The following is a 10,160-nucleotide window of genomic DNA, read 5'->3' as shown; positions in this document are numbered from 1 at the left end:
TTGTGGGGGGGGGGGGATATGACTAAGCCTTTTTATTTCTATGAACTATTAGGCTGTTGAGTAAACCTATAACTTATATTTTACTTGATAAAATAAGACAATATATGCACTCATATGTCGTTTTAGTGTTTTACAGTATCTGTAGCTATTAATGTGATGCTCCTCATTTTCCAGCCATATTTTTCCGGCCCCTAATTTTGGATCATTTCCATCAACCGGCACCTTAATAAGTCACTCTCTCCTTGAATCCTTGAAAACCTTGAATACACTCTGGTTGAACAAAAATGTTGAATGCAAATATAATAATTGCAGAATTGCAGACTGCTTGCTGTGCCACCTGACTTAATCCAACTGCACCAATACACCATCCCACACGTCTCGTCTGTTTAGGGTTTTTTCGGTGGGTACCCCCGGGCCTGAAAAAAATTCTAGGGGAAACACTGAGCTTATTCCAATTAAAGAATCTTTTGATGGACCTGGTTTAAGACCTTTTACCACGACTCCGAGGAGTGACTCGATGCTCGATGTATGCGGGGTGGGATAAACAACAGACACATCGACAGACAAAATAACCACAGCATGAAACGGCGGAGGCTTTTTAAAAAATCAAGACCAGATTTATAGCGCAGCAGAATCCTTTACAAGGCATGGTGTCGATGATGTCATGTCCGATAAGAGCAGTTTACGTATTACATCAAATAAAAAAAGCAGATCAACAAAGCAATAATAAGACTTTTGCAACAGTGTCTTTCTTATTAAGGTTTTTAGGAGTCATATAAAAGCTTTTTTTAATTTAGGGCGTCACACAATTCTAATACTATGATTTCAGCATAATTTTATGATTAAATAGAATATATCAATGTGCTTCTACAGGCATAAACCCTCTATTGAGCTAGTACCTACAAATAGATAAAACAATATATCAACTCTTCAGATGATTTCAATCATTATGCTGATTGAAATGCAGATTGTTGAGGTAGACAGAATAGTTTCTGCCATCGTCCACACTGATGTGATGTGCACCCTCCCTCCCAGAGTTTTTATTTCGTCTTCATACGTCTTCCTGTCTTCTTTCTTTTCACGTCCTCTCCTAGAATAAGGTTGGTATTGCCAAAGTCCCAATTTCTTCTGTAAAGTGCAGCCTCGGCCAGCCTGTGGTACCGTGTCACACGACCAAATCTTCCGGCCCACTGTTTATAATCAGTATGTGTGTGTGTGTGTGTGGTATATGAGTGTGTTTTTGAGTGTGTGTGGCTCAGCTCCTGACAGCCAGCATGGCGTTGATCTCCCAGATGAGGTTGCGGAGTTGGTCCATGATCTGCTTCAGCTGCTGGTTCTTCTGCTTTAGCTTCTGCAGGAAAAAAAATAACAAAAAGAGAAGGAAAAAAACAAAACAGAATGTCAAACACCCGACAAAACAAACAATAAAGCAATTACATTTCAGCAGGAAAACAATAATTTGGCTTACTGGATATTACAGTTGAGAATACTGTATTGGACCGTCTCATGGAGGCAGAGCTGAGCTGCTACACTGTTCTTCTAAACAAACTGGAAACCTGGTGGATTGTGAAGTTTGCATGACTAAAAGTGTATTATATGTATAATAAGTGACCCATTTCTAAAGATTCACATCCTCCGAATGGGCCAAGGACACGGCACACGTCATAGCAGGACGGATGTATTGTCCGTTTAAGTATTAAGTATTTTTCCATGACACAACACCTGCCTAATCCTTCACAGTTTGTGTGGGGAGAGGATTCATAAAAATTTGAAAGCCACATTTAATTCATTGCATTTCCTCCTCAATTATGCAACAGACCGGGTCTTCACCGACCCCCTATTGACCTCTCCGCAAACAGGAGCACTTCTGTCGGCTTCATCAATCCCACCCTCCGCTAATCACTAAACTAACACATCTGGGCTGTACAGGTACATCACAAACACCCCCCGTCAGTTACTGAGGGCTTTGTCCGCTGATTGCCTCTGAATACGTTACCAAGATCTCTAAGTCAACAGCTGCCGTGGGCTGAAGTACCTCGTTGCCCGAGCTCTACACACAAACAAGGAGCTGCCGCCGCCGCTGCCGCTGCTTGTGGAGGGTCGGAACAGCTACAGCTGCCAAATGTGTGCCGCCTTTGAACAAGTAATTCAGGCAAAACATACATTTGAAGATACGGGGCAAATTTAGCAACAGCAGTACATCACAGCTACTTACTCAGCTGCTTTTCTTCTGATAGATAGAGAGAGGGAGGGAGGAAGAGGAGAGCTCACTCAGGAGGTACTGTATCTGCAGTGCAGCGAAATCTATTAAGATTAAATCCTTCTCACTCTCTCGGTAACACTCCTTTAGCCATGACTAATTACCAGCCATTTTTGCAGCGCAGATAACACCTTGAGCAATCGATTTCACACAGCTCTCTTAATATCAACTGTTTAGCTGATTGTCCTTGAAGATACCAGAGTGGAACATTTGGAGGCCTTCCAGTCTCTCTCTCTCTCTCTCTCTCTCGGGGGGCGGGGCTCTCACTGCCTCTCAAGCTCTCCCCCCCCCCTTCTATCTCTCCCTTTGACTTTCACTTTAATTCTCCGTGTGCACGTCTGTGTGTGTGTAACATGGGATATGCCTCATTACCCTGACGAGCAGGATCTTGAAATAACTCTGTAATTTTCTCTGTATTAATGAGACGATAGCGCAAGCCTTTGTTTTACACGAAGAATACGACACGTGTCTCTTTTTTTTTAACAGCGAAAAAAAGCTTCATGTATTTTTTTTTCAAGCTGATAACGGGCAGGTTTGACTTCAAAGACAAAATATGCAACTTTGGGAATCCAGGTTCTTCCACCAAAAAAAGTGTCTCTCAGCTTCCCCTTTTGAAACCTGACATGAAATTTCACATTGTCACAGTGGGAATGAGACTATGGGAAGCAGCGACGATCACAAAAGGCTCGCTGGTGTATCTGAATAAAAAGACTAGCTATTATCACAGAAGTTGCTCTGCAACCTCGGGGAAATGTAATTCCATTCATAACCTCGTAATGAGCGTAACTCTAATCCTTCACACCTATAATGCGCTGTTTAGAAAAAGGGTATACTACAGAGAACAGGCAGAGAAAAGCAGCTCTGGACCATTGTTGCTTCGTCTTGAGAACGAGGCTTTTTTACAGACGCAAAAAAAAACACATCTTGAGGAATCCCGCGGATGCAAACGCTCCATCTTTTCTCGGCCCCAGCGATGATGTTTTCAATCCTTCGGTAGGCCTCTCCTGACACGCCATCAGTCGCGGCAGGGTGGCCAGTCAACAACTCATGAAAGTAAACAAGTCAGCGCTGTCTGAGCCGCCGTCTCCGAAGGCCTCCCGCAGACTGGCTCACTGCCTACCTGCTGCATATAACCTGGAAACGCTGGCAGGCGTCGCAGGAGCAACGGAGGAGAGAGTGGAAAAGCACGGTGACCCAAGATGGAGTGCAGATGGAGACTAGCCAGCACAGCGTCGGTGATGTGTGTCTAGGAGTGTGCAGCTGTGCAGGTGTTTTACATCTATGTGTGTGAACATTTGTAAATGTGTGTTTATGTGCGCAGCAGTCTGTGTTTCACATTTGGTGTGTTTCGCAACATAACTTTAGAAAATTCAATCCGTTGAGTAGGTATCTGCACCCATACTGACCTTATTAAAGTCAAGCTGAAATGAAAAATTCAATCGATTTCTTTTGTTTTGTTTTGTTAAAATCCAATGTATTTTTCTTCCTGGAAAAAGTAATTTCCCCAGATGAATGTCTTCAATGGAAGCGTCCAAAACCTACAAATATTCCATATGCAGTAACATAAGAGAAAAGCATGAAATCTTTACAATATTTACGGTCCTGGGTCTTTAAGAGGCTGTAGCAGGCTCAGTGTTCAAGTGAAACTAGACCTGCTAATGAATCCACAGTACCAACAAGGCCAGCCTGTCAGGAAGAGTTTCAACAGGGTTCCTTGACCTCTCACCTTAAGATTTTTGATCATTGTTATTCATCATTTCATTTCTGATTTAGACTAGAAAATTAATCTTTCAGTTCCCAGCTTTCAGATGGTGTCAGCCATTCCTACATGGCATCTACTGTTGACGTGAGATCTCTCACCTGTCGGCCCTAAAAAAGACAAAAATGGGTCTATGGTGGTCTCTAAGGGTCAAACTAGATTTTCTTGACTTTTGTCCCGTGGTTGATTTGAAACATGGCTTGATGTAGTCGCTGTGCACACCTGATACTGTATGTGTGTGTGTGCGGTTAGAGAGGCGGAAACGAAGGTCATGTAAAGGATCCGACCGCAGGAAGCTCTCAGGTGGACTTACAGAGGACAAGCCGGGGTGAGGTCTGTTTTTCAAATCAGGACTTGTAAACAAAAGTCACATGGGCCACTGAGTGGTTTGTTTATTGGACAGAGTTTTGGCAACCCGTCATCCCCGGAGATTAAACATTTTGGTTGCGGGGTCAAAAACAAATCCGATTCCAGTCCCTGTTATTACAGCTAAGCCTGATGGACGTATGAGACGAGCTGTAATTTACGTCTATTTCATATCCAGGAGGAGCAGATTCTAAAAAAAAAAAAAAAGTTGAATAATGAGAGTCGCACTGCGGTTTGACCTACATTTACTTATTTTGCAAGGCTTGTGAAACTGTGGGTTATCAGATGTCATCATTCCCAGGTTACGTAAGAGAGGAGTTGAAAATTAACCGGAAACAATGCTGATTAATTATTACATTTATAAGCAAAACCAATCCAAACATGACCTAGCTTCTTAATTGTGAGGATTTGGTGCTTTTCCTTGTCTTAAATGAACATATTTGGGTATTATATATTAGTAGATTGGCATTAATACAGTATATATAGTGTAGTTATGTTAATGTAGAGTCAATCAATCAACAATAATGTATCATTTTCATAACTGATTGATACGTTATTCAGACAAAATGGCTAATATTGTTTGTTTGAAGTAAAGATCTCTTTCATGTTTTATATTATTTAAAATTGAACATCTTTGAAGATTAGGGAAAATAAAGACATTTGAAGATGTCAACTTTGGCTTTTAGAAACTGATGGCAGTTTTCCCTTTTTTAAAAACATTTTACATACTAAACAATTAGTGTGGAAAAATATTCAGTAGATGAGTCGATGATGAAAACATCTGTCTGTCAGTTATTTCCCTATAAATTGATTTGGACTGTCAAACATTCACAAACATAACTCTCACTAGTCTTATTTATTAATACCCTGTTAAATAGTAAGATTCCCGTCTTTCACATTGTTTCCCCGTGGAGAAACTGCAATCACGTCGTGTGTTGAGTGTTAAAGAAAAGAGTCCTGTCCTTCTGAGTCACAGGCTGAGGAGAAGTAGAAACCATTATGATGCAACTCATGAGCATCTGCAGCTTTTATCCTGACAGAATCTGATGCTTTGTTTCACCATCAACTCTAAGACAACCTTATAAGTGTGGATCTCGGTTAAACACAGCCAAAGATTACACGGAGACGGGCTGTGCATGGCGGAGTGGCAGCTCCATCATTAGCTGAAGCCGTTAAGAAGGGAACAACAGTTAAAAGGATGGCGGGCTCTTAGCGAACAGGACAGATGACGGTTTGTTTAAATGGATGAAGGGCTTTTACTCCGTCCCTCTCTGCCGTTCTCACACTCCCTTATTCATGCTCCCTTTCTCCCCTACTCATCCAAATCAGATCAAAAGAAGCTTTCGGCAGTTGAAGGGTGTAAGACAGAAGTGGGGAGGGGGGAAAAAAGCTGAATTTTTCATCTAAATCACTTTAGTAAAATTCTGCTCCAGTGAATTTTTTGCCACGAGAGAAGCTCAAACTGCTGGATCTCCGTGCGTCATGTCAAGACAGATCCTGGCTCGGGACGCTTAAAGACGTTCCCTGACCTTTAGAGCCATTAGTCACCAAATATATTCATGCATTCACATCAGAAGGCCCATTGGAGATTGCTTTCAATTAAAAGTGAATGGATTTTTGGAGAGTGGCTCTGTGACTGTGCACCGGATACGACGACTCAGCATAACAGCGTAATCTGTAAACACTCGGGATTTTGTCAAATGTAGGCCATCAAACAACAAGGACTCTTCAGGCTTATCAAGCTTGATAATTGGCATCTCTAAATTCAATTAATAATCTTGCATTATCTCCACGTTAAAGACGATTTGGGAGTTGTTTTCTATCCATTAGACATTATATATTATTTTATGAATAAAATATCATCAGCTTTTTAGCCATCTAACCCGTTTCATGTACAATTAAAAACGAGTCCACCGTGCTTCCCAGAGCACATTAAGAACCCTAGAGTTGCTTTTAGATGAGGAGCTCGGAGATAATGGCGGGGGAAGAAATGACTTTGATTAAAATATTCGCACACACACATGCGGGGAGAGGGAGAATACAGCAAGCGGAGCGAAGACCTGCCTTCACTCAGGATTCCTCCGCTAATCCGCCCTGTCGCTGGCGACTCAAATCGCAGCTTTGACTCAGACGGATCTGGCTGGGAATTACAAGTGTAAGTGTCTGTGAGTGAGGAGAAGGGATTAGGGCGAGGGGAGGAGAGAATGTGGAGGAGAGGAGATGGAGATGGAGGAGAGAAAAGGAGGGGACCGATGAGAACAGGGAGGAGAGGAGACAAGGAGAGGAGGATGAAGAGGAGATGATGGCAGAGAGGAGAGGTGACGAAGAGACGTGGAGGACAAAGAGGAGAGATAAGAGGTGGCGAAGGGGAAGATGAGGGGGTTCAACAGCTGGTTCCATTTTGGATCCAGTTCCAAATTGTGAAATACTGGATTATATCGGCAAGTTTCTTGCTTAAATATCTGAAATATTTGTGATGTCTTGGGAGGGATTCAGCCTTGAGGAAAAGTCAATACAAAGACGCTAATAAATGCAAATTCGCACAGTTGTAGTGTCCAGTTGAAATATTTCACCTCGAGCGAGCAATTAGCGTGACCTTGTGACACTAAAGCCAATCAGCGCTGAGATTATCCTCCTGTTGTCACTGAATAAGAAAACATGTAACGTGAGGCATCAAAAAATCATCAATTTAATTTGTTGATGGTAGTTTTCCACTGTCCTGGTTTTACTTCTACGGCATCGGCAGATGTAGTAGATACATTCTGTTTTTCAAAAGGCCAAATGAGTCAGGACAGTATTACACATCTGATGCATTATAATCCGTACCAAAGATTCTAAAATGACTCGATAAGACGATTCGGAACTTGCTTCAAGATGTGACTCCTTCTCCTAAATCCTCACGACCAGATATGAGGCAGGTTGAATCATCCACATCCACACACTCGATGCCCTTTGGTCTTCTTTACAAAGCCTTACATGGTTTGACGTGGTTTACAAAGGCTGAAGCAAAAACCTCTTGCAGTCCTCCGTCAGTGAAATAGAGCGTCTTGGCAGAAACACGGGTCTCATCTAATTAAATGACATAGTTTATAATAAGTGTGACAAAAGCTTGGAAAGGAGCCTCAGCTATGTGGAGAGGTGCCTTTCCAGAAACAAACGACCCCATAAAATGTATGCAAAAACAAAATATGTTCTCTCAAGAATATGCAACTCTCTATTAGGCAGAAGAAATGGGACAAACCAACATCAACATTCAAAAATATTTGATATACTATGTAAATGCTTCAAGTGATATGCACACACAGCTGGAAAACATGGATCAAGGTAATACGACACCACATGTATCTCTTCGCTCCATGTAATGCGGTGCGGTTCATTCACGGTTCATTTTAAGCCAATAAATATGATTTCGAACGCACACAAGTTAATCACGAACGCTACCAGACTGCACTTGAGTGTGCCGTTAAATCTAAAAACGTTCCACCAAAGTGAAATGTCACTTGAAGGAAGGAACACTGGCCACTCCGAGGTAAAAAAGCACAAGTAAGCTGCTTACTGCTCTGTGCTCCGCCTGGGGAACCCGGTGACGCTAAGTGGGCCCTGGTTAACCATCTGACAGTATCCCCCACGGGGAGCCGCACCAAGCAGCTTTAATTTGCCTGACATCAGTTAAAAAAAAAAAAGCCTTAATTGACTTTATAAACTTTATGGCTTTTTCTCAACGGGACGGTTTGAGTGCAAGTGTGTTCAGTGTTTGGCATGGGCTTTCCCAGGAGAATGAAGCCCTTTAAAAGGGATTTTGAAGGCAGATAAAAGCTTTCTCTTCCAGGGGGTGGCAGAAATACAATAGCCATGTTGTCATCCTTGCATACGCCTACCGACGGGGTTCTTTCAATATGTCCTCGGCATTGAGGTGGAAAGCCTGCAGTGTCAGCCGACTGTTGCAGAACGGTTGCAATCGATTTAGCCTTTTAAAAGGTATCTGAGGCTAGGCGCCCCCCCTCGCCCCCTCCTAAGCACTTGAGTCTCTGCCAGGTAGCCCCATCGATCGCGCTTTCCTTTGTGATTTGGTTCCCAGTGATAATAAATGAGGGGCTAGAAGGTTGTAGTGCCGTTACTTTAAAAGCAATGATGAGCAGCCATGCAAGCAATTTAACCATCAGTAAAATTGCACATCTGAGCAGAATCCAAGGAATACAGCTATGTTAACTGGGTTGGGACTAAGTGACAAATAAACCAAAGAAAATGTCTATTTATGCAGAAGTGGCATATTGTGGTAATTACACTTTTTTTTGCAGGCATAAGAATATACAATCAGTTTGTGCGCTTGAGTGCATGTAAGTTCATACTTAGTTTAGAGAGCAAAAAGGGCTAATTTGTACACTGCAGCAGATTTGCTACAGCAGCTTTGGGGACTGATAAGGAGAGTGAAATTCAAATCACAACCTCTGGGTTTCAGAATGTGTTGACTGCATACGCATGATTACTTAGAGCAAGGACAAACAGATGGACAGTTAAAGCCCCCCCAGCTACAGGTAGAGCCCAACAAATGTGGGGGTTTTTGAGGCCAAAACCATTTCAAGATTTAAAAAAAAACAACAAAAAAACCTGGAACAATGTATCTGCCAATATTCTGTTTTTACATAATGACTTGAAACACCAAATTAACAAAGTTCTCTGCAATCACCTTGCAAATTTGTTTTTTAAATAGTTGTGACAAATGGACAGGATACAGTTTAACAACAAACCTTTCTATCAAAGATGACAGAAGGTGAGAGTCAATTATTAAAACTACACTTACCTTGTAATAGAATCATTATAGTTAGCATATAGAACATTTGAATGAAGACAAATAAGGGCATCGAAATAGCAGAAATAGTGATTGATAATGTCAGAAAGGGATCGTCCTCAAACCACAACTACGCCATTTGTACTACATATCACGCTGCCAGCTTTGATTTTTGTTCTGTAAAATATCTTTAAAGTGTGTATATATATATATATATATAGATAGATAAGCAGCAAAGGCCTGTGGGTTGAAATCAAACCTGAGACGCTGCCAAAGGCTCAACCTAAGGGGTCGGCTATAACGATCTTAAGTTGATATCAGCCAATAACATCAGCCAACAGATAAATCGGTCGGCCTCTAGCTGGAAGTTCAAGTCTTCATCAGTCAGCTGTAGACAAACGGCCGAGGCTTTCTGCTTACTCTGTTTAATGAGAAGCCTTTCCTTTCCGACTGTGCTGCTAACATGAACTAAAGGGGGGGAAGCAGAGCTCCATCAAATAATTCATAAAAGAAACAATAAAGAAGTAATGGAAATAGATTAATTCTCTCATCGTCAACATCAGGCTTCATCCTGCGGGGTAATAACTAAAAATAGGAAAAGGAAGTTATAAATGGTGTTCTTTGCTTTAAGCTTTCTGCTGGTTCACTGAAATATCATAAACATACACATCAAGTATACATAAATTCCTATTTTCTTTATAATGAAATGCTGGCAAATGATCTGTACGTGATGCAAGAGTACTTTGAACCAACTCTCCTTGTCTGACCCTTTGCAACACCTAACATGAAACGTCAAGGTTGTTTTTTTAATGCACGAGGGAGACTTCCTATGATGTTGGGGGAAAAAAACCTGCCACGTTAAAGTTCTTTGGGTGCCAAAAACAGTTCTTCAGACATCAAAAGCATCTCGCGAAGCGCTGCGTTACCATGACTAACACTCACTTAACCACCAGCGCCCCTATTGCACCTCTCCAACAAAGTGATAT

At 41.8% G+C, this 10,160-nt stretch overlaps 1 protein-coding gene across 1 annotated transcript in view; it reads right to left on the bottom strand.

Moving 5' to 3' along the window:
* Positions 1-590: 590 nt before the first annotated feature.
* med30 (mediator complex subunit 30) overlaps positions 591-10,160 on the bottom strand; it is a 30,640-nt gene continuing 21,070 nt past the window's right edge. The window contains exon 5 of the mRNA XM_084032765.1: positions 591-1,351. Coding sequence (XP_083888891.1) covers positions 1,256-1,351 — 96 coding nt within the window. The 3' untranslated portion in view covers positions 591-1,255. The remainder of the gene's footprint in view (positions 1,352-10,160) is intronic.

Source organism: Eutrigla gurnardus (genome assembly GCF_963514095.1).
Source record: "Eutrigla gurnardus genome assembly, chromosome: 17".
Lineage (NCBI taxonomy): Eukaryota > Metazoa > Chordata > Actinopteri > Perciformes > Triglidae > Eutrigla > Eutrigla gurnardus.
The sequence above is the reverse complement of the archived record's forward strand: the minus strand, read 5'-3'. Positions and strand labels throughout refer to the sequence as shown.